General features: G+C 44.9%; 1 protein-coding gene and 1 pseudogene across 1 annotated transcript; both read right to left on the reverse strand.

Annotated features, from left to right (window-relative positions):
• Positions 1–469: 469 nt before the first annotated feature.
• On the reverse strand, positions 470–3,867 carry LOC129380027 (ras-related and estrogen-regulated growth inhibitor-like protein; annotated as a pseudogene).
• Positions 3,868–3,933: 66 nt separating this feature from the next.
• On the reverse strand, positions 3,934–19,806 carry LOC129380028 (mucin-5AC-like). Its single transcript, XM_055060994.1, is given in 15 exon segments — positions 3,934–4,613; positions 4,735–4,857; positions 5,424–5,480; positions 5,571–5,682; positions 7,714–7,925; positions 8,010–10,418; positions 10,421–11,259; positions 12,152–12,263; positions 13,193–13,339; positions 13,419–13,533; positions 13,768–13,884; positions 16,192–16,318; positions 16,393–16,528; positions 16,618–16,680; positions 19,581–19,806. Coding segments are annotated over 14 exon segments (4,797 nt in total). The 5' UTR covers positions 16,660–16,680; positions 19,581–19,806; the 3' UTR covers positions 3,934–4,364.
• Between the last annotated feature and the right edge of the window lie 4,655 nt (positions 19,807–24,461).

Here is a 24,461-nt window from a genome sequence, read left to right on the forward strand (position 1 = left end):
TAGCAGATGTCGTGTGCTAAATGTTTTCAAAGTTGGGAAAAGCGCTAAGCTAAAAATGAGCTCTGCTATTAGCATTAGCAGGTTAGCGGCTGTGTGCCCATCACTGGCTCTGAGATTTTTATGGAAGTGATTCCTCTGTAGAACCAGGGATCTTTGTAAGAGTTTTAAGAAATGAAATGTCCATTAAATCAAATATTAAAGTTTACAACATTTTGGACTGAGTAAATGTACCTTTAAAGGTGTAATCTGAAGATGTTTCTGCTGAGAGGAAGTTTTGAAGATGAACTGAAATAAACATGCTGGAGAAAATAGCAGGTTGTTTTTTGTTGAAACTTAGTGGAATGAATTAAAATTTCTACTTCATATGCTCAAATATTTCAGATTTTATTTGTTGTCAGTCTTCAGTCACAGACAGGATGTTTCTGAGTGAATAAAATATTTGTAGATGTGATGAAATAAAGCACAGATCCAGATGGGAAACTCATTTTATTCATGGTTTAAACTGATTTTTTACAACAAACATGAAAACATTTACGGCTGATCGCAGTCAGAATCCGTCAACATTCTTGTGGGTTATATCATTCCCACCCCTTTAACAACTGGAAACTAGCGCCACCTGCTGCCTGCAGAGCTCATGGCTGTTTTTATTGATGTGGTTTCTTTAAAACACAACAAGCACCAATAAATCAGCTTCATTCTGTTCAGCCGGTCCTCAGTCTGGAGCAGCACCTTCTTCCTCTGAACAACTTCAACCAACCTCCGTCTCTTCCTCCACCCACGCTTCTATTTCCAGCTTCCTATTGCTACACAACTTATGTCTCCAACTTCAACTTTCAGACAAAGAATCATTCTCTGAACCTTTTCCAGCCCGGCTCGCCTCAGAAGGACTCGGACAGGAAGTCTTGCTTCTGTTTCACCTAAACCGGTAAAAACGCTCTGGCGATTCAATCGGCCCGTTTCTTCCGAACACCGCCGACACGCTCCGGACGATGCCTCGGACGCCCGCCATGCTCTTCCTCAGCGCCCGCGTCTCCCTGACCAGGTCGACCAGCCGGTGGAACACCAGCAGCACGCCGTGGTACGTCTCCGCCGCCGACACTTCGAAGAAGCCGCAGCGCTCCGTCATAGCCAGCAGGTGGCCCTCCTCGCCAGAGACGCTGCGGCGGTGCCGCAGGTCCCGTTTGTTTCCCACGATGACGACAGGCGTCGTCGACATCTTCCTGCTGCGGCGGATCAGCTGCAGCTGCTGGCGGACCACCTGGAAGCTGGCGCGGTCACAGATGTCGTAGACCAGGACCATCCCGTCAGCCCACTGCAGCTGCTTGTCACTAATGGAGCAGCTTTTCCCGCCTGCCTGAAGAGAAACCAGACTTTTGTCCAAACTGAATATTTCTGGCTGCGTTTCTGTCAGCCATAGAACTGCAGAAATGAAATGTGAAAATACATTTGCTTAATGGAATTTCAAAACGCAAGTTGTTGTGCAGGAAAGAGGTGATTTTTCAGGCATAAAAAAACATGAACAGCTGGACATTACTACTGGCGGAAACAACAAAGAAGATGACAGGAAGTCGTCTTCTTCCTGGTTTGTAGTTTGTTTTTCTGGACAAAGTCTCAGAAAAACACAGGACATAAAAAGTCCTGTCATTCAAACATTTTGAATCCATAGCTCTTCTGTAAAACAGCCCACTACAATTTCATGCCCTAGTAGGCGGGGCTTGTCACTTCTCTTCTGATAGGTTGATAGATAATGAGCATTTGTGCCACAGCTGAATTATGAATTATGCCAGGATCTTTAAAAAGTTATTCTGTTTTGAAAGCTTATTCACACACAATTTTAATTTCATTTCCTATTTAAAGGAAACACCAGAATCACAAATGTGTTTTTCGACATCAGCAAAACATAGAGAAAGATTTGTACGCATTTGTAATGGAAATGTGTTCAAATCACAATAGTTATGGCTCCAGATTAAGATATCGTAATGCAGGTAAGACACTGATTATTTATGTTGCTTTCAGCAAGGCCGTACCTGTGAGTCCCAGATGTTGATGCAGATTTCCTGACCATCGACTCGGTCCACTCGGCTGTAAATCGACTCTAAGAGCAGGAAGCAGATTAAGACGCGTTTACATGATCATAAATAAACCCAGAAATGGATTGAAAACAGCCTGGATGTGAACTGGTGCTGAACATCAGCTGAAGGTCTCACCGATGTCGCCGTACTCTCCGATGAACCGTCTGGTTAGAAATCTGACGGTTAGAGCTGAAAAAACAGTTTAACATTAAAATGATAAAAACACTTCAGTCTCAGGTTTGGAACAAATCCAACAGTAAAAGATCTTTTAACCCTTGAACTGTTGTTCATGGAAGACGTCCCTGAACTTTCCCCAGTAACAGAAGCACAGATGACGGTTTCCTCACCGGTTTTGCCCACGCTGTGCGCCCCCAGCAGCAGGATTGGCCTCCACCCTCTGCTGGTTCACCTCCACCACCATCAGGAATCGGATCTGGATCTGGTTTGTCTGGGAACGTAAATGACGTGCAGCTCCGGCTGCAGGTCGGCTCCTCTTATACAGCGGCGGGGGCGTGGCCTCGGCCTGGAGCCGCTCTGATTGGTGGACTGGGCTTGTCTGATGTCTGAGTGGAGGATGTTTGGTCCTTTAGATGTTGAGATGAAGCCACTGGGTGGAGTTTTAGGTCTGTGAGCACCGCCCTGCTGTGTGTCTCATTTGTTTTTCACATATTTCTGCTGCGCAGTGGAAATCAGTGGCTGTTTGTTTCTGCATTGAATGATATAAAATAACAGTTTCCAACTCAGCTTTGGTTGAGTGAGCAGTGAAGATTGCAGTTAGATGCAATAAATAAAAATCTGTCTGGGTTAAACCAACATCTTCAAATTAATAAATTATCATTTAAAAAAATTGTCACTAAATTTTTTTCCAGCCCTGGTTTCACTGCGCTGCCCTCTGGTGACTCAACTTGAGAACTGCAGTTTGCTGAATTTATTTCCTGGTTTTCCAGTGAAGCTGGTCGGTTATTCTAGCTTTCACATGTATAAAGCCATTCCTGAATGTTTGATGGCGTCTATAAACAGATTCTGTTGGTCAGTTTGATGAACAGAACTGATGGGTGTGAGATGAGACAGCTCTCTGCTGCCCTCTGTTGGCAGAACTCAAGTCTCATCATGATTGTTTCTGTTCTCAAGCTAAACAATCAGCAGTCAGACTGAGCATCAGTCAGTTTTTAACCTGGTCTGGTTTCTGTGAAGAGAGCAGAATGCTCTCCAGTAAATGTTCGATTCCCCTCTGGTGTACGCGGGCGGTGCTGTTGGTAAAGTTACTGCCAAAAAAGCAGCAATAATTTGGGTTTTTCAGCATGTCAGAATAATTTAAAAATGTGGGCACGTTCAACCTCAATATTTAACTTGCTAACTAGTTAGAAGTTAAACCTCACCAACTAAATTGAGCTTAACTTTAATCTGAAGCTAAATATTAAGCTTAACTATTTAGTACATTTTAGTTTAAATCAAATATTTAGGTATCCAACTAAATATTTAGTCTGGAAACAACACACTTAGCATGCTAACGTATGTAGCTTAGAGATGCAGGAGGAAATGGAGGCTGCTGTTCACACTTCCTACAATCTCAACTGAACTACATCAATGTTGCTGTGGTTACAGTCTGAAAGCTGTCCTACCACTTCCAGACTGGTTTCAACTTCCAGACTGGTTTCAACTTCCAGATTGGTTTCAACTTCCAGGCTGGTTTCAACTTCCAGACTGGTTTCTCCGTATTAAGGAGAATAATATCTGAAATAATCTCTTTATGCCGCAGAGTCAAAGGTGGAAAGATGTTCACAGTGACTTCATTTCACTTCTCCACATCGACGGACTGCAGATATACATGAAACAGAAATGCTTCTATGAGGTGCAGCTGTACCAACAAATATTTTATTCTTCAACTAAAGTTTTGGCTTTTTAAGGCAGTTTTAATACTTTACTGGATCCGTATAAATGGATCGTCACAATCAGCTCAGTCTGATTCATCAGCAAACATTTCTACTGAAAAACACTTTCAATCTAAATGTGTACAAAATAATTTCAGAACAGAAAAATAAACAAACTTTTGGTTTAAAGTTGTTAGTTTGAATATTAGTTTCATAGTTTACTCCCTGAGAGAAGCTGTGAAGTTTCACATATAAATAACTAACTGATCTGCAAACAGAGCAAACCTAAAGGCACTCAGAACCCGACCCGCATCGCCAGAGCGGTTCGGTTCCACTCAAAACCAGTTACTCAGAAACGTTGCTGGGGCTGGCCCAGTAAGCAGAACTTGCAGAATATCAGATGATGGATAAGTTCAATTTTTCACATCTGATGCTTCTGGTCTTCAGGATTTACGTTCTTTGGCCTCTTGGCTGCAGCCGGACCCTTCAGCAGGTCCTTCAGTCTCTTCTTCAGAACCTTCACTTGTGAATCGGACAGCAAGTTCTCCCCCGGATGCAAGGGGGCGCCGCGGCGAGGCGGGGCCGCCAGCAGAGAGGGAGGAAGTTGGGATCCCAGCGTTTCCACCAGCCTCTTCTGGAAGCTCTGCTGCAGCTCCAGTAGAGCGTCGTCCTGGAAATGGCAGAGACAGGCCATCAGACCTACAGAACCCGACGGTCCAGTCCGCTGGACCCACAAAGGTTCTGCTGTCAGCATGTTTATCTGCTCTGAAGCTGCAGCTCGTCGTTCGTACCTGTGAGGCGTCGCTGAACAAACCCCAGAGGTCCGAGACGACCTGCGCAGGCGTTTGATAAGGAGGGGAGAGATGGTGGCTCAGACGCTCCGATACGAGCATGAGGTCAGACCAGAGGTCCAACTGAAACAACAGCAGAGACAACGAGTCCGTACAGCGCCATCTGCAGGTCGGGCTTAGATAAAATCCAGAACCTCTGGCTGAAAACATCCCGACTGTTTTCATGCAAGGTTTATTTTCTTACACTTATTCATGTTGAATAAAGGCTTCCGAGTCAAAGTTCATCCGCTTGATGGGGAATTTCAATGAACGTAAAAACATTAAGAAAAAATAAATAGTTTGTGTTGAACCTCAAGGTTTTTATTTAAAAAGATTTACATGTCTGAGTTCCAACGTCGTCTTCTGCGCCTGAACTCAATGTAATAGCGCTGAAGAACCAACTTAACTATGGTCCTTCATGATCCGGAAAAAAATATATAAATAAATAAATAAATAACCTACATGTATATAGTTTTTTTCTGTTTTGAAAAAGAAAAATACAAGATTTGAAATTTTCTCGAAAGTAGAATATTTTTAATGTGTTTCAGCCATGAAGAGGTTAAAACATGAATAAAATACAATTTTTAAAAATGATTATTTCACCAAGGACACTGGAGGTCCGGTTGTAACCGACAGGCACCAGAACTGACCTGAGAGAAGTGTCTGCAGCCTTTGACCTTCAGGTGCAGCAGGAGAGTCTCACATCTCTGAAACACACAGAACCGGGTTTAAACAACCAGAACCCAACCTGATCGGGGCACATGACCCCCCCGCCGTGAAGTCTACAGGGTTCTGACCCGCTGGTCATGCAGGCTGAGGGAAGAACCGTGTGGACTCTTGGGTCTGTCGGAGCTGTAGGGGTCCGACAGGTCTGACAGGTCCTGACAGAGCGAGCAGACCAGCTCTGACCTGCAAGACAGAGATCAGGGAAAACCTTTGAGAGTCAACAACAACATGGAACTCCGCCCATCTGGACCCGACCCAGTTCTTGACAGACCCATCTATCAAGAACTTTCTTATTCAGTGGTGGGCACACTTCACTAACCCGCTAATGCGCTAATACCAAAGCTAATCGTTCATTTGCTGTGTTAGCATTTTTGCTAACTTTTAAAACTCTTAGCCCATTTAGCTTCCCCTAAATTAATTTTTCCAGATAACTTCTAAAGTGCTGATTTACCCAACAACATCCAACGGTAAAACTGAAACCTGGTGAGTCGTCTGCTGCTGACAATCACTTCCTGAAGCAAAAACCACAGATGTGGGTGCAGTGAGTCTCACACCCTGCTCTCCCTCAGTTTTCACCAAAAATATTTACATTGCTGACATCATAACTGGATTATGATGGGAGTTTCTTACTGTTACTTTCTTTTTCCACTTCCAAGCTGAACCAGGGCAAGACGCTCCTGGCCGACGCCACAAACGCAAACGACTCCAATCGACAGAAGCAAAGGTTAATATTCTGCAGAGGAATATGGAGACCAACCCAGATTCAACTCTACAAATGCTCAAAACCATGACCAGTTTTAGATAAACGCTGCCTGTGGAAATGAAACAACTCTTCCTGAAATCCAGGGAGAGATGGTACGCTCCGCACAGAGCAGCTCAGCCTGGTGGCTCCGGCTGCCAAGCCGAAACAAAAGTCTCACACTGCAGATCCTGTGAGACGACCAACAGGGAGAACTCCTCGCCTGGACGACTCAGCCTGGCCGGCTCTGAACCAAAACCCACATTCAGCTTCAACCACCAAAGAGAAATAATCAAGCAGCTGGAACTGAAGAAGCGACCAGCCCAAAACACTGACTGTGGAAATCCCACTGAAAAACTGACTTTCTGCACTTCAGTCTGAGCCTGTCTGAGGGAAACCTCACCTTCAAACGTCAACCAACACACCCAGCCCAAACTGAACACCATGAAACAGAAAAGTATGATAAAAGCGCTAATTGTTGGAGATAAAGTAAATGGAATCAGTCGCTGTTGCAATGCCAAGAAAACGAGCCTGATTTCTTCTGCACCTGATGTAACTCAGTCCTCTGTGTCCACTCATCAGCCAGATATTGGTCACTCCAGGCTGGACATGACAAACAACTGGCTGATTAAAACCTGTCCTGCCGTCTCAGCGATGACCTCTGGATCTATTGGCAGCTCTTTCAGCTCTTTGGACGAGGCGAGAGCCTCTTCATGAACATGGGATAAATCTACTCACTGAAAACACCGAGTGCCTTTAAATCTAGACTAGAAACTCAGATGCCTTTGAAACGTTATTGATTAATGATGAATGATGGCACTTGATTAAATGTAATGTTTCGAATCTTGATTCTGTTGCATGACTTTGTGTTTTGTGTGTTTTTAAATCTCTTTGAAAGAATGCCTTATTGCTGAAATATGCAATGCAAAAAAACTCGATAGATTGATAATAATAAATTTAAACCAGACGAGGGCGACGATGTTGGAGCTCATGGTGGTGAGATGACTTACTTACTGTAGCTTCTGATGATACCTTGTTGCTGTAGCTGTTTAGAGTTAGCCTTTGCTAAATACTGTGTGTACATAACTGTTTAGCATTAGTGGAACTAACATTTATGTTTAGTGCTAGCGCAATGAGCTGTGCAGTTAGTTTTGACCATCACTGATTAAATACTAAAGCTTTTAAGGAAGTTCTCACTCGCTGTTTTCAGGGTTCAGCGTTGACCCCGGGGTCACAGATGTTGCAGAAAGCTTTATTGGACTTTTATGACGTCCTCTTCTTCAGCCCAGATGCTACATCTGAACCAGGCTCCAGATAGAGATCCAGTGGCTCACTGCAGGGATGGCTGCTCAGACTTTTTTCTTAAATCACCAAATAGTTTCTAGGATTATAGATCTGCAGATGACGTACGCTACGTCTAAATTGCACCAAGAAACTCAAGATCAGCTCCATCAGCAGATGAAGGTAAGTCCTACCAGATGTCCGGTCCAAACGGAGGGACGTGGCAGTCTCTGTGGTACCCCCGACCGCAGACGGTGCAGATCTTTGATGCACTGGATGCTCCACAAGCAGCACAGGAAATGACCTCCAGGGACAGTGGAGACTCTGTAGAGTGAAGAATGGTGAAGTCTTCGGTGACATCAGAGTCGTGGTCAGTGATGATTTCTGAGATGTCCTCATTGCTGGACTGTGGGACAGCAGAACAACAAACATAACAGGACCTGATCTGAGCAGATACTGTCGTTTGAGTCCATTACGATGTCGAACCAACCTGATCGTTCTCCTCCATCTCCTGCAGGTACAGCTCGTCCTGCTTCTCTCCAAGGATGAAATGGTAGCGAGGCAGGAGCCGTCCATGTCCGGGTAGGGACAGGGGAAGTCTCAGCAGAGACACGGTGGGCTGCCAGCGGAGCTGACTGTAGTCCTGCTGTTCAGTCCTAATGCTCTGCAAGTCTTCATCGTCACTATCAGATGTTTCAGAGGAAGACAGTTTGAGTCCCAGTTCAGGTACTTCAGACAAGGCAGTGGACATCCTGTCCTCTGACGCTGCCGGTGAAGCTGGTTCATCAAAGATGTCCCTTTCTATAAATGTAAATGTTTTCGCTTTGGACTCGTCCCCGGGAGGTTTGGGCTCAACGATACTGATCTCGTCATCTGAACCTCCAACAGTAACTGGAGGAAGAACCGACTGGACGTCCTCAACGCTGGGTGGAACCTCATACACGTCAGGCAACGACTCGTCGTCTGACAGCACCACAATGAGGTCCTGGTCCGAAGCTCCAGTCCTGGTTGGGTCAGATGATCTGCACTCTGATGGTGGATCAACTCCAGCTGAAGAACCTTGTTCCAGTCTGTTTGGTTTCTTTCGTTTGCCCGTCTGCCTTGAAGCAGGATTCTGCTGCTGGTCTTTCAAGGCAGAGGAAGGACGTCCCACCTCGGAGATGAGACATTCTAGGAGCTGCAGGTTGTTGGATTCAGGAAGGTTCTGGAGCTCTGGACTCCACCAGACAGACGGGTCATTCCCTGGAAGAGTTTGAGGACCGGCCGAGACGGCAGAGGGGGAACCAGAACCAATGGCAGTGGCAGGTACCATCGGCTGAATGTTGGCAGGCGAAGCTGCTGTGGAATCCACCTTAGGGAAGACCAGATTGGTGGATGAGAACGGAGGAACGGAGGGCGAAGACTCCACGCCTCCAGCCTGGCGGTTGAGTTTTCCGACTGGACTGCCAGGCTGGTTCTGAATCCTCTGAAGCTGCTGTTTCCCAGAGAGTGACCTCTTTCTTTTTGGAGAACTGGGTAGCAAAGAGCTGCTGGACTTGGAAGACTTAGAGTTCTTCTTCTTCATCCACTGAAACTTGACAAACAGTTTATCTGAGCTGGACTCCAGCTGGGACTTGGTCAGAACATTGATCCTGACCGCAGAATCCTGACCTCTGGAGGGCCCCATGTCCCGTTTCCCAGGAGGCTTTGCTCCTTCAGATCGGTCTGCCACCCTTTCAGGACCTTTGGTGGTGGTTGTTTGGAGCTGAACGTCTGATGTCAACGAGGAAGAGGAGCAACTGGATGAACTCTGACCATGAACCGGACCTGAGGAAGGAGGAGACGGACTGGCCGGAGACGGACTGGCCGGAGACGGACTGGCCGGAGACGGACTGGCCGGAGACGAAGAGGACGACTGACTGAGGAGGCTCCAGAGGAACGGGTTTCTGGCCTCAATGTCCTGAGCGGCTCTGAACTTAACAGGCGCAGGAACAGGAAGTGAAGTCGAAGCCACAGGAGGACTTGAGGCAGAAGCATGAACAGGAAGTGAGGCAGAAGCAGGAACTGAGGTAAAAACAGGAACAGGAAGTGAGGTGGAAGCAAGAACAGGAAGTGATGTCGAGCCAGGAACAGAAAGTGAGGTGGAAGCAGGAACAGGAAGTGAGGTGGAAGCAGAAACAGGAAGTGAGGTGGAAGCAGAAACAGGAAGTGAGGTGGAAGCAGGAACTGAGGTAAAAGCAGGAACAGGAAGTGAGGTGGAAGCAGAAACAGGAAGTGAGACAGAAGCAGGAACTGAGGTAAAAACAGGAACAGGAAGTGAGGTGGAAGCAAGAACAGGAAGTGATGTCGAGCCAGACACAGGAAGTGAGGTCGAGCCAGGAACAGAAAGTGAGGTGGAAGCAGGAACAGGAAGTGAGGTGGAAGCAGGAACAGGAAGTGAGGTGGAAGCAGAAACAGAAAGTGAGGTGGAAGCAGAAACAGGAAGTGAGGTGGAAGCAGAAACAGGAAGTGAGACAGAAGCAGGAACTGAGGTAAAATCTGGAACAGAAAGTGAGGTGGAAGCAGGAAAAGGAAGTGAGGTGGAAGCAGAAACAGGAAGTGAGGTGGAAGCATGGACAGGAAGTGAGACAGAAGCAGGAACTGAGGTAAAAGCAGGAACAGAAAGTGAGGTGGAAGCAGGAACAGGAAGTGAGGTGGAAGCAGGAACAGGAAGTGAGGTGGAAGCAGAAACAGGAAGTGAGGTGGAAGCAGAAACAGGAAGTGAGGTGGAAGCAGAAACAGGAAGTGAGACAGAAGCAGGAACTGAGGTAAAATCTGGAACAGAAAGTGAGGTGGAAGCAGGAAAAGGAAGTGAGGTGGAAGCAGAAACAGGAAGTGAGGTGGAAGCATGGACAGGAAGTGAGACAGAAGCAGGAACTGAGGTAAAAGGAACAGAAAGTGAGGTGGAAGCAGGAACAGGAAGTAAGGTGGAAGCAGAAACAGGAAGTGAGGTGAAAGCATGAACAGGAAGTGAGGTGAAAGCATGAACAGGAAGTGAGGCAAAAGCGTGAACAGGAAGTGAGGCAAAAGCATGAACAGGAAGTGAAGCGAAAGCATGAACAGAAAATGAGGCTGCAGCAGAAACCGAAGTGAGGTGGAAGCATGAACAGGAACTGAGGTAAAAGTAGGAACAGGAAGTGATGTCAAGCCAGAAACAGAAAGTGATGTCGAGCCAGGAACAGAAAGTGATGTCGAGCCAGGAACAGAAAGTGAGATGGAAGCAGGAACAGGAATTGATGTGGAAGCAGGAACAGGAAGTGAGGTGGAAGAAAGAACAGGAAGTGATGTCGAGCCAGAAACAGGAAGTGAGGTGGAAGCAGGAACTGGAAATGAGTTGTTCGAAGAGGGAACCCTGGGTATCTGGGCTGGTCCCCAGGAACCACAGCTTGGGTCCAGATTACTGACGGAGGAAGACTTGAGAGGAAGAACTGCCTTATTGTTCACTATGAAGTCCATCATGGCGTCCCCAGATGAGGAAGGGTAGGGTGGAGGAGTAGAGCAGCTAATACTGACGGATGGAGCCGAGGAAGCAGCGGTACCAGACCCAGTTCTGATGAAGGTGCTGGTGGAGCCAGCTGGAGGAGCAGCAACACCAACAGAACCGCTGTTGGTAGTGGCAGTGCTGCAGGTCAAGGGTTGGCAGGTGGAGGTGGGCGGAGCAGGACGCATGGTGGAAGAGGATGGTGGACTGGAGAAGGGGATCCAGGCGACCTGGAGTTTACCTGGAATCAGAAACAACAGGTCAGAATCTCTAGACAAAACCAGGTCCGACCCACGGATTCTCTGGGCTGCTGCAGTCCAGTTCCTGAACCCGACTAATCAGAACCATCTGGACCAAAACTTCAGGTGGTTTAAGGACTTCTGTGGAAGTTTTGACTTCACTAGGACCTCATGATCCCAGAGTCTGGAGGAATGGAGTGGATCAGAACCAGAACCCACCCTGCTGAAGGATCTGGGTCACCATGTCTGCTGGTTCTGGTCCACTGGGACTCTGAAGCCAATAGCCAACGTAGCCTCTACCAGAACATTTTACAGCTTCACGGAGAATCTGGTTTCATTTTTCAGCAGGACCTGGTACCGACCCAAAGTGCAAACGGTACCAGAAACTGGTCTAATACCCCTGGGAATATTGGGCTTTATGGGCCAGCAAATGGGCCGAACCAGAACCTCAGATAATCTATGAAGTATCACCAAGGGGAAAATGAGCGACACCAGAACCAGAGATCCGAAGCAAGCTGGACTTCCAGAACTTCAACAGAACCTCTGCGCTTTGCCGCATTGATGCAGTAATTCATGCAGATGGAGTCCAGATCAGAACTGAGTCACAAACATTTCTGTCCAAAATGTTTTTATTGATCTGATTGGATATTTTTCTGTGTGAACCAGAACCAGCAGAACTGTTTCACAGTTCTGCTGGTTCTGGTTCAGTTCAATCAGAATGAATGAATCCAGAGGACATGTTTGGTTTTTATAACCTCCTGATCTAAACAACAACCAGAACTGAATCCACTGAATCTCTGCTGTTGGTTTTAAAATTATTTCTTTCTGCTTCTCATCAGACAGAAATTAAAGATCCAGACGAGCCAAATCAACCACATCCGATCCGAATCTTACCGAAATTCAGGATTCCCTCCACGGAGTTTCTGTTGGTGGTGACCTTCACGTCGATCATCTTGGAAGGAGGACGGGAGTCCTCGTCCACCAGGTCCTTCATCTGGGAGGTGATCTGCCAGGACAGGAAACGCGCCTGGTTACAGCGTCCATGTTTGAGTTTAATGACTCATTTAACTTATTAACCAACTAATTAATATCATCAACATCTCAGGTGTTGAATACAAATTAATGATGGAAAATGGAAGACTGTTCATCCAGGAATCCCTGCAGCTAGTGTGCTAACTAGCAAAGCTAAATTTTAGCTTAGCACTTTTGCTAACATTGACAACTTTTAGCACACTTAGCTTCCCCTAAATTAAGTTGTTGATTAAAGTTTCTTGGTAAGAAAAAAAAAGAAGAAAAACAGAACTGCTTTGTAAACAGATTTCAAAATAAGAGCGTGAATATAAACATCTGAATATTTGATGAATTTTTAACAGTCAATAACCAAAACTTTAACACAGACATTGAACTTTATTCAACTGAAAGTTTTCAAAACAGCCAAGTAAATTAGAGCGTCAGTATTTTAGGGGAAGCTAAGTGTGCTAAACATTTTTAAAGTGAACAAAAGCACTAAGCAGAAGATTAGCTGCTATTAGACGATTAGAGGAAGGGTGCTTCCTAATGGTGCATAACAGATTTGAATTTAATAATATTCTATGTTGTAGCACATGTTGTGTTATTGGCACATGAAGGGTATCAAGACTGTTGTAGTTAGCAATTTATCATTAGCTTCCACTAAATGTAACACTTCAGCATTAGCAAAGCTAATGTTTATGATTAGAGCTATAGGGTTAGCAAAGCTGACTTTCTAGTTAGCTTTAAAGTCAGCTTTCTGTAGCAAATATACCAACTATCAGGCTACATGACGCGGAGGAACAGAAACAAACATTTCCTGTCCTGCTGTCACAAAGCTAATCCTCAAAGTGAGGCTTTGACTGGGCCGTTGGGTTGGTCTGTGTGGCTTGGCGCGGTCAGGGAGGCGATGAGGGCGGGTCGTACCTGGGATATGCAGCCCACCAGGGTGGGCAGGTTGGTGGTGTTTCTGGCCTTTTCTGCTGCTTCAGTCAGAGAGACATGGCTCTGCTGCAGCTGCTTCACAGTCTCCATCTTCCTGCTGATCAGGTTACGTTCCACGTTGTAGACGACCTGCACACAGGAACAAAACCGTGAGGTCCAGCAGGAAGCAGCTGATTCCTGGAGGTAGAACCAGGCTGGGTGGAGTTACCTGGATCTGTCTGGTGATGTCATCAAACCTTTTCTTCAGCAGCTCTATCAGCATGTCGACGTGCTTCTGCAGCTTGGAGGTCATGAAGGACTCGCAGCGGGCCAGAACCTCCAGCCTGGACACAACAGCAGGGCTTAGCGCCGGATCAAGCCGAGTCGGGTCAGATCGGGTTAGAACCTGGAGACCTGCTAGCTCTCCGGAGGATTTTATTGGGTCAATTGAATGACATCGTCCCAGGCCTGCCGCCCTGCAGCGCCCCCTGGAGACGTCACGTCCTCCTAACTGCTCTGGACAGCAGGAGATGAGGAGGCTGCTCTTCATCCTGGGGACGGTCTCCAGGCAACCCTACCTGGCCTCCATGTCCTGCAGGCTCTTCCTGGACGCGTCCATCTGCGCTCTGAATGGCTGCATGCAGGCGTCCAGCTGCTTCTTCACACTTGCCACCGCTTTGCTGACAAAGTCGAACCTAGACAGGCCAGGGAGAGGTCAAAGGTCATGACGCACTCAGCTTCTTTTTTTCATTTTTTTTGAAAGATTGAGCATTGAAAACAGTTTAGGCCTTTCTAGTTGACTTAACAGCCGTACAGTGGAAGGCTGATCTGGGGATTATTTTTGGATTAACTCAACAGGACAGTTTTCTTTTAGCTAAAACAGCTCTTTGCAGAATATACAAGGTTTTTTAAATGCTAAATGTTATTTGTAGTTTAGTAGGTGAATGATTTCAGCCCTAAGAGGAGCATCATGCAGATCCTTCCTCCCGGCATTACTGCTGCAAACAAACCACATATTCACTCCCCTGCTGGTTTCTGCACTGCTTTTATTGTCACTAATTGTAAATAATTTGTTTTAATAATCAGTGGGCTGTTTCTTTGGACTGTTATAATAACAGCTCAGTGTTGATGAAATATTGCCCTTACTGTACAGCAGTGCTTAATTCCAGTCTGCATGTTTCAGATGAGCCTCTATTCACATGATTGCATGACCATCAGGTCCTGCAGAAGCCTTAGACTTAGACTTGTACTTTATTGATCCCTTGGGAAGACTCCCTCAGGAAATTAAAGATGTTAATCACCAAAATATTCAATCCAGGTGTGTGGCAGAAACGTGTAGGACAGGGGACGCGAGGACCAGAACTGTGTACATTGCTGTGCAGCATTTTGTTGCTTATTCTGTTTTTATGAATTTTGCAGATTCCTATCTGTGTGAATCTACTGGCTTTCATTTCCCATCACTTTGCTGCTGTTGAGGAGAAACGTATCTGCTGTGAGACATTCATGGATATTTTTGTCAGGCTGGACAATATCGGTAAAAAACATACAATGTAAGCATTTCATATCAGTAAATGTTAATTATTGATTAGTTTTTTGTTTTAAATATCTGAAATCCTGTCAAACTGGAGGCCTGATTCATCCTCAGTTTTCACTCTATGCAGTTTTTATTTTTAAGCAGTTTTGGGGCAAAACATGAAACTGTTGCTGCACAACAGTTTTATGTTGTGCAGGTTGTTGCTATGCAACCAGACCAGGGCTGAAACGATTCAATGAGTGATTCGAGTTCCTCCATTACTAAAATCCCTCCATTACTAAAATCCCTCCATTACTAAAATCCCTCGAGGAAGCTTCGTTAATTTGTTTTATAATTTAATGCGCCGTGTTCCGACCAGGTTATTACTTGCATTGCCCAGCGCCCTCACTTCACCTCTGAGTCGTTGATGAAAGCTGTTAGCAGCATTATGTCTGGTTTTCAAGTTCGGCCCATGGGGATTTTATTGATTGATATGATGTCTGGGTCTTCGTCATTTTCCTGGGGACCAATCAGTATCCTGAAGATGCCTGGACTACGGCAGCTTTTCTCCTCCCAGAGCTGCTGCCTGGTGGCGGTTCAGAGCCTGCAGGTGTAGTTAAGCAGGTGAGCGGATACACTGAGGCCGGCTGCGCATTAGATGATTCAAGCAAGTGTAGCTTTACAGACGAACCGGAAAATGTATTTCATATCATCCTGGTCTCAACAAACGGAGCACGTTGTGGCGGCACGTAGCTGGGAGATGAGTTTCTGTGTGTGATGAATGAAGGAGTTAAATCTCGTCACTAACATAAACACAAAAGCTATTAAAATTCTGGGAAAGGTCAGAGTTCATCTATTAAGTTGACTGAAGATGAATACAGAAAATAAAAGCTGGACCTTTGATCTTATAAGCGCATTTGTGAGCCTGCCTCTTTGTTATTGAATTGAATATATTTTCATATAACTTTTCTTCAGGTCAACTTAGAAAGTGAGCTGTTATTGTTACGAGTTAATTTTCTAAACTACAGAAAAATAACTGTTAAGGAAACTCAACTGTGAAAAACTGGACTGATGTTGATATACAATAGTAATTCTGCTGTTATGTTAGATTTATTATTATTTGATCCAATTACTCCATTAATCACAACAATGATCAACAGGTGTTGACAAGCTACCATGCTAGCTTAGCTAGCCATGACAGATTGAGCAACTGAAGTATTTCCTCTGCCTACATCTCCCAGAATTCTGTGCATTTCTGGACCAAAGTTCAGTGAAAATTCAATATATTGAATATTCTATCACACATACTATCAATTGATATTGATCACGTGTTTATTGAGCTAAATATTGTTATTTATTTATTGTCCAGCCTGACTCGTTTGTTGCGTTTTGGACAGAAAGACAACTCCTGGTAAGCTACTGACAGCTACTCTCCTGACAACCCAGCCTTTTCCTTCCATTCCCAGTTTGATGGAGGGTGGAGGAGCACCTGTGGCTCTGGTGGTCCGCCAGCTGGCAGTCCCTGCAGGTGAGCTGGCAGCAGCTGAAGCAGAACAGCTTCAGCTCCTCAGACGGGTGGATTCTGCAGAACTTGATGGGAAAAACCAAACTGGGTCCTGGGGAGGAAACAGAAACATCAGCAAGTCTGGAGGGAACGAGCCATAAACCAGGAGGAACCGGGCTGGCGGACCTTCAGGCTGCCGGTTCAGAACTCTGTGAGATCGGGTCAAAGTGACCCGGCGGTGCGCCGCCAGGCAGGCGTCGCACAGAGCTTCGTTGCAGTTCACACACCAGCAGGAGGCCGAGGCGCCGTCACAGGTCCCGCACTGAGGAAGAAGAGGAGGAGGAAGAGCGTCAGGTCTGGAGCCACTTCCTGTCTCTGTCCCCACTTGAACAGCAGAGATCAGAGCTTTACCTGCCGGACCTGGACATCTCCTGGGTCTCCAGCTGTCTCCATGACGAGCAGAGAGGTCTCCACCTGAGACACACCAAACATCAGTAAAATCAGCAGTGAGGCTGCATCCGCTGCAGGAGAACACGACCCAATCGAGGCTGTGACCAGAGCCGGCCCAAGACAATGTGAGCCCAGCGGCTGCTTAGGCTCCCAACGCCACCAGGGGGCCCCCAAGAGCATCATTTGATCGTACTTGAAAGTGATAGGTTGCATGTTTTGTACACAGTACATACAAAGATATTAAACTTGCTAACTTGTTAAACGTGAACTCTGTGTTTGTTTTAATATATTACCATCAAGTAGTCAGTTTGCCTCAACACTCTGCATTTCAAAATGCTAATTAATTAGAGCATCTAAGGTGAAAACCAAGAACCATAACAAACCCTGGTATGATGTAAGATAATTACATCATCAGTTGGTATGTTACACATATAATGCAAATTGGGACTGTAACTGGTGTTGACATGTTGGTCGGGATCCCCGACTGTAACTAGCAAATATTTTAGTAATTGGTTTTTCTATTATCCTGATAATCAATAAAAACACATCAAAAAAACACTATTAGCACATTTATCAATTAACCACTTAAGACATATCAATATTAGAGAGACAACAAATTAAAAGACGCAAATAAACACATAATACAATTCTTCAAAAATAATAAATGTAATAACAATAATATCATCTGTATTGCTCAAAATTGCACAATATGTCTATAAATAATTTTGCAGAATTGAAAAGAAGTCTTGTAATATTTTGTTTTCCAACTTAACGTTTTTTCCGCACAGTGAGAAACTTTCAGAGGATGAAAACACTGGACTCGGAGCAAAAATCAGATAACCCAGCTTCCCACCAGCATTTAAACGCACCACTTATGCACAAAGCTGAGGCTGACTGAAGCGTGAAATGAGTCTCAAAAATCCTCACGCATCGTAACCTGATCTGTGCGTAAATGCAGTTTTGTCTGTGTGTATCAGGCAACTTGTGTTACTTATTTAACCTTTGTGGAAGTAGGAGAAGCTCTGAATTCATAATTATCAGATTTGTGAAGTTGAAGTAAAAAAAAAAACTGTGTACAAATTTTATGTTTGTGGAAATTGTAATTGTATGTGTGTACTTTTACTTTGTATTGATCTCATTTGTACAAGTACCCAGAGTTATACTTAAGTTTTCGATTTACGGTTTACAAATCATGTGTCTCATGTAAAACTATCCAAAGTTTCACACAAAGATCCTTACAAGATTACAAATCCAGTAAGTATTTTGCACATGTATTTTGAGACAATTTTCACTCCATATTGGTGAATCTGAACCTGGTAAAGTTAAAACTGCCACCTGAAGATGTCTGGATAAATCATAGTTTCAAAAAGTAGTTTTTCATCTTAATGCAATATTGGCTTATTTATTGCTCTGAATATTGCATTTTCAGCTAAACTTTTTTGAGCCTGAATACTCCAGTTAATCAACGGATTATTAAATTAATTGACAATTATTTTAATAATGATCGATTGTGATTCATTCTTTGCAATTAATTTATACATCAAATGTCACTATTACAGCAGACTTGGGCATGAAAAACAATGCGATCTTACATTTTTCAGAGTGGGCAATGTAGATACAACACAGGAAAAAATAATACAAATAATAATAAGAAGAAACATTAAATTAATGCAGGGGAAAGTGTAGAATAAAACAGTTAGACACAAAATAACGTTCCTATTTTTACCATTTAATAACAGACCAAAAACTATTATTGTTCAGATTGAGGACAAATTATGACACACACACACACACACACACACACACACACACACACACACACACACACACACACATCCATCCATCCATCCATCCATCCATCCGCTTATCCGAGGTCGGGTCGCGCCACCTCAACTGGCTCCTCTCGATGTGGAGGAGCAGCGGCTCTACTCTGAGTTCCTCCCGGATGACGAGCTTCTCACCCCATCTCTAAGGGAGAGCCCAGCCACCCTACGGAGAAAACTCATTTCAGCCGCTTGTATCCGAGATCTCGTTCTTTCGGTCATGACCCAAAGTTCATGACCATAGATGAGGGTAGGAACGTAGATCGACCGGTAAATCGAGAGCTTCGCTTTTTGACTCAGCTCTTTCTTCACCATGACGGACCGGTACAGCGCCGCTTCACGGCGGACGCTGCGCCAATCCGCCTGCCGACCTCCCGCTCCCTTCTTCCCTGATTCGTGAACAAGATCCCGATACTTGAACTCCTCCACTTGGGGCAGGTCATCTCCCTCGACTCTATCATCTATCATTTTCCAATACAGCAATACTTGTTCATGGAAGTCTGACAAACCTTCAAACCTCAGAGGAGCAGCGAGTTCAAGCCGCAGAGCTGGATAAAGTCAGGGATGAAACTGTGATGGACCTCAACAACTTCACATTCCGTCCACAGACGGCGGCGGCCATCTTTCCCGTCATGAACGACCGCTGCTGCGCATGCGTGCTGCAAGCCGTTCACTCATAAGTCCGGTGCTGATGTGGGCCACTAAGTGGACCGAGATGTTCTCTGTAGGCCGGAACATTCTCGAATGAAACATTAGTCCATATTTGTCCAGCACCTGAAAGTAGGTCCAAACTGGGCCAACAGAACCGAGCAGGCCGGTTCCCTCCAGCAGGGGTCGCTGCTCAGTCTGAAGAACATGAGTTTTTCTGCTGGAACTGCTTGTTGTGAATCTCCTCTAACGGGACGAACACGAGCTAATTCTGGCGCCCAGAGCTACAGAACCAACCCAGCAGAACCTCTCGGGTGTTTCTGCTCTTCCTCCTCAGCAAACCTTCAGCTAACTAGCGGCAGGTTCACATTTCCCTGACATCCGGTGGAAATCTCCCTGTTTGCCGTTTATAGACATGGAGACCAGGAGCAGTTCGGCTTCTAACGGACTCACCTCCTGCTACTTCCGCCTCTCCGCGCCGCTCCGCCCGGATCCTCTGTCCACCATCTGCCGCTTCTTCCTCCCGCTGCTCCTCTCGGACCGATTCAGCTCCCACAGCTTCACGTTTAGAGTTCTGGCTCGGTTCTGATCTGACATCAGGTGGCTGAACAACAAAACTGCTGAAGGCCGACTGCGCATGCTCAGTTTTGGAGCAAGAAACCCTGAAACCAGTCCAGTCCTCAACTTCCGGTCCGGTTCTGTCCGGTTCAGACAAAAAGCTCTCATGTGGATGAAGTTAAATATTTATTTAGTATCCAAAACCGAAACAAGTTGAAGTCTCAGATTGTTTAGTAAAAATAAAGTTTCAGCCATTTATTGACATGAAATCTGACTGAGAAATTTGTCCAAGATGGTCTGTAAGGTTATTTATTTGCATCGTCTCAAATTATAAGAAGCATTTCCCAGTACAGAAAGCAAAGTTATGTACAGCCATCACTTGGCTCACTGCATTTTCTTTATGGGGTTATAAATAAAATTGCATGTGTATTCACGTTTGATCTGAACTAAAATAAAAAATAAAGTCTCGTTATGATCAATGACTTATTCAACCTACTGACGGCATTTATTTTCTATGCATGGGTTCTCAGCTGGCTGTCTATAACAGATGTTTGAAAATGGGCGGTATGATCAGTATGGAATGGATTTGTTGGAGTTCATTCATTCACCTGAACACGTTTAAGTACCTGACCAGAACCCCTCAGTGTAAATTAGCTTCAGAAATGATGAGATTTGGTGATATAAAAAACAGGCTTTAATGCCGGAAAATGATTAAACTTTACAAGCTGTACATGTCATCCAAATGGATCAGAACCAGAGTTATATTCACCGTCCAGCACCGGGCCACTGAGCCCACCTTAGGGGGACACCAAGAGTGAAGCTTTATTTTCTCCTCATTCTGCTCTCTCTCAGGTTTTGCCTTCCTTAATCTGTTATTGTTCATGTGTTACTGTCACCAGTCTGAACTGGTATGGTTATGTCAGCGTGCAGCCGTGTGCGCGTGAGCAGATAAAACAGATAGAGAAAAGACAAAGAGTCCTTTTGTCCATTACAGACTGTTCCTTATGAATCACTTGAAACATTTTTGGTCTATAAAGTTACAAGATTCATAATTTCCTTTATGAAGGACATTTTAGTTCCATTAGTCTTTTAGTTTTTCACAATGTAACATCACAGGCGTTTCTCTATTTTTTCATACGCTGTGTGTTTGTCCTTAACTTGATCTTTGTTAGCATTTTTGCTCCTCTTTACACCAAACTAACTTTTAGCGACATAAAACAGATGATTATGAGCAGCAGATGAATATATAATCACATCTCTAATTGGTCAAATCACAGACTGTCACTCGCCGCTTCGTCTTGCTACTGCTCCTCTTCCTTTCTCCCTGCTTTCCTCATGGTCTCTACTTTTCCCTGGTTTGGGTTTATTTTTATTCTTTGGACTTTATTGTTTTTTTGTAAGTTGGATTTTTAATTACATCTACATCAGAACTTTTACGTCTCCTGCCTGCTGCATTTGGGTCCACACTTCAACCACAGACATCATGACAGACGGTGGAAATGCATTGAACTTGAAAGTCACTCTGTCCACCATGGTCAGTTTGTAATTCATATATGTAAACATTTAAATAAATATAAAACTTGCTTTTCAGAAGCACAATAACTTTGTTGCAAAATAAAATGGCCACAATTGACTTTTTCCTTAAATCCTCAATTTAAAAAATAAATATATGAATATTTTTACAGCCAAAATATTTGCTTACTAAAAATCTAAGAAATAAATTTGCCTGTCGGCACCTAGTATTAACCTCCTGCAAGTCTCCATGCTAACCGCAATGCTAGCACCTTGTTAGCCTCCCTGCTGACTTCACCCTGTAGCAAATGAGTTTACTGTGAGTTTATGTGACATCTGAGTCAAGCTATATGTAACTTATATTTCATATTCATTTAGTACAAACAAAGTCTTTTTAATATCTAATCATTCTAAATATAATAATCATTACATTTTATAATATACAATTATAAAATTGTATATATATATATGTATAAAATTGCCTTCTCATTCCCTTCTTATCCTCTGAGCTCGGGTCCTCTACCAGAGGTTATATAGATCTATATATATAGATCTATATATATGGTCCTCTACCAGAGGCCTGGGAGCTTGAGGGTCCTGCAGTATCTTGTGCCAAGGACTGCTGCACATTTCTGGACTGAGATGTCTCAGTCCAGAAATCAGCCGACCAGTGATCAGCCGACCAGTCCGAATGACATCCCAATGTTAGTGCTGTATCCTGATAATTTGGACCCTTTGATGGTCTTCAGTTGAGTCCCCACAGTTAAGTCCCCACAGTTCTGACATCCGGGTTCCTCCCTTTTGCCGTAGCATTTGTGTTGTATCTCGTCAATCTCAAGTTGTGATAGCAGTTGCCGTTTGCGGATGTTGGAACACTGAGCTACTAGTTGTTTAGCGCTTAGTGTTGACTGGGGATGTCGAAGTAACCATTCCTTCCCCAGTCTTTGCATGTAACCTCTCTCACTAGGGTTACTTGAGTAGTAGCATTCCAACAGATCCACATTTTCATCTCTCGCCCATTTCCGTCTTATATATATATATATATATATATATATATATATATATATATATATATATATATATATATATATATATATATATATAGCTGACTGGATAGCTCAATACATAAGGCATCAGTATATCACCCGAGAGGGCAGGGTTCGAATCCAGTCTGGGTCCTTAGGCAAGACCCTTCAAGCTACTGCCTACCTCATACCATGAGAGATACTAAGTTGCATAACATGCCGGCTCAGACGTCGCCCGGCCAAACAAGGTCTGCGTCAGGTGTTGGGGAACCAGAGCACCTTGATGACAAATGGGCTACTGGAACAAGACGGAAATGGGCGAGAGATGAAAATGTGGATCTGTTGGAATGCTACTACTCAAGTAACCCTAGTGAGAGAGGTTACATGCAAAGACTGGGGAAGGAATGGTTACTTCGACATCCCCAGTCAACACTAAGCGCTAAACAACTAGTAGCTCAGTGTTCCAACATCCGCAACGGCAACTGCTATCACAACTTGAGATTGACGAGATACAACACAAATGCTACGGCAAAAGGGAGGAACCCGGATGTCAGGACTGTGGGGACTTAACTACAAGTCCCCACCCAGTGAGGGGATACACGGCCCCAATGAGCGAAACAGAGCTGAACGAGACAGCTGCTGACCTGAGAGAGAGAATCATGACCCGAATGACAACCAGGCCTCCCCGGCGCCAATTACAACGGCTGAGTGAAGTACCATCTGAAAGTCTCATTGAGAATGTGAATGCAGCATTGAGAACGATCCCTACCAACACCATAACAGAAACCAATGAGCTGATCTACAACTCAGCATCAGTGATCCTTGAGATACTTGGCTATAAGAGCAACCATGAGACCCAATACCCACATGGAAAAGACGGTTAGAGGCTAAAATCAAGGTAACAAGGAGGGAAGTGAGCCAACTGTCAGAGCTCCACAAGGGTGCAATGAAAAGACCAGTACCCAGAAAGTACAGGCAGATGCCCATACCTGAAGCACTCGAGACTGCCAAACAGAGGCTCCAAGCCTTGTCCAGCCGCCTAAAGAGATACACAAGGGAGAATGAATCCAGAAGGATTAACCGGCTCTTCTCCACTCAACCAGCTAAGGTGTACTCTCAATGGCAGGGTAACAATAACAACAGAGCAGACCCACCAAGGCTGGAGACGGAACAATACTGGAAAGGCATATGGGAAAGGGAGGCGTCCCACAACAACAATGCACAGTGGCTGATCTCTCTACGAGAGGACCACAGCAACCTCCCTGAGCAAGCCCCGGTAACCATCACTGTGACAGATGTCCAAGAAAGAGTCTCAGGTATGAAAAACTGGACAGCACCAGGGCCTGACATGATCCATGCCTACTGGCTAAAGAAACTCACTGCTCTCCATGAGCGAATGGCAGCCCAAATGAACCAGCTGCTACAAAGTGGGACTCACCCTGAATGGTTAACTGAAGGCGGACAATCCTAATCCAGAAGGATCCATCAAAGGGTCCAGTCCCACCCAACTACCGACCAATAACCTGCCTCTCCACAACCTGGAAGCTCATGTCAGGCATCATAGCGGCCAAGATAAGCAAACACATGGATAAACACATGAGCACGGCACAGAAGGGTATTGGTGTAAATACCAGAGGAGCCAAACACCAACTCCTCGTAGACCGCACAGTTGCCCGAGACTGCAAAACCCGACACACCAACCTGTGCATGGCTTGGATTGATTACAAGAAAGCCTATGACTCAATGCCGCATACTTGGATCATTGAATGCTTAGAGATGTATAACATCAACAGGACTCTGAGAGCCTTCATTGCAAACTCGATGAGGCTGTGGAAAACCACCCTTGAAGCCAACTGCAAACCACTTGCACAAGTGTCCATCAAATGTGGCATATACCAAGGAGATGCTCTGTCCCCGCTACTGTTCTGCATAGGCCTGAACCCCCTCAGCCAAGTTATCAACAAGACTGGCTACGGATACAGACTCAAAAATGGGGCCAATATCAGTCACCTACTCTACATGGATGACATCAAGCTGTACGCCAAGTGTGAGCGAGACATCGACTCACTGATCCACACCACCAGGATCTACAGCACTGACATTGGGATGTCATTCGGACTAGAGAAATGTGGTCGGCTGGTCACAAAGAGGGGGAAGGTCATCCACAGAAGGGGTCTCACTCCCAGAAGGAACAATAGCAGACATAGAGGACAGTTACAAGTACCTAGGTATACCACAA

Source organism: Poeciliopsis prolifica, unplaced genomic scaffold (genome assembly GCF_027474105.1).
Source record: "Poeciliopsis prolifica strain line A6 unplaced genomic scaffold, Auburn_PproV2 SCAFFOLD063, whole genome shotgun sequence".
In the NCBI taxonomy this organism is placed as follows: Eukaryota; Metazoa; Chordata; class Actinopteri; order Cyprinodontiformes; family Poeciliidae; genus Poeciliopsis; species Poeciliopsis prolifica.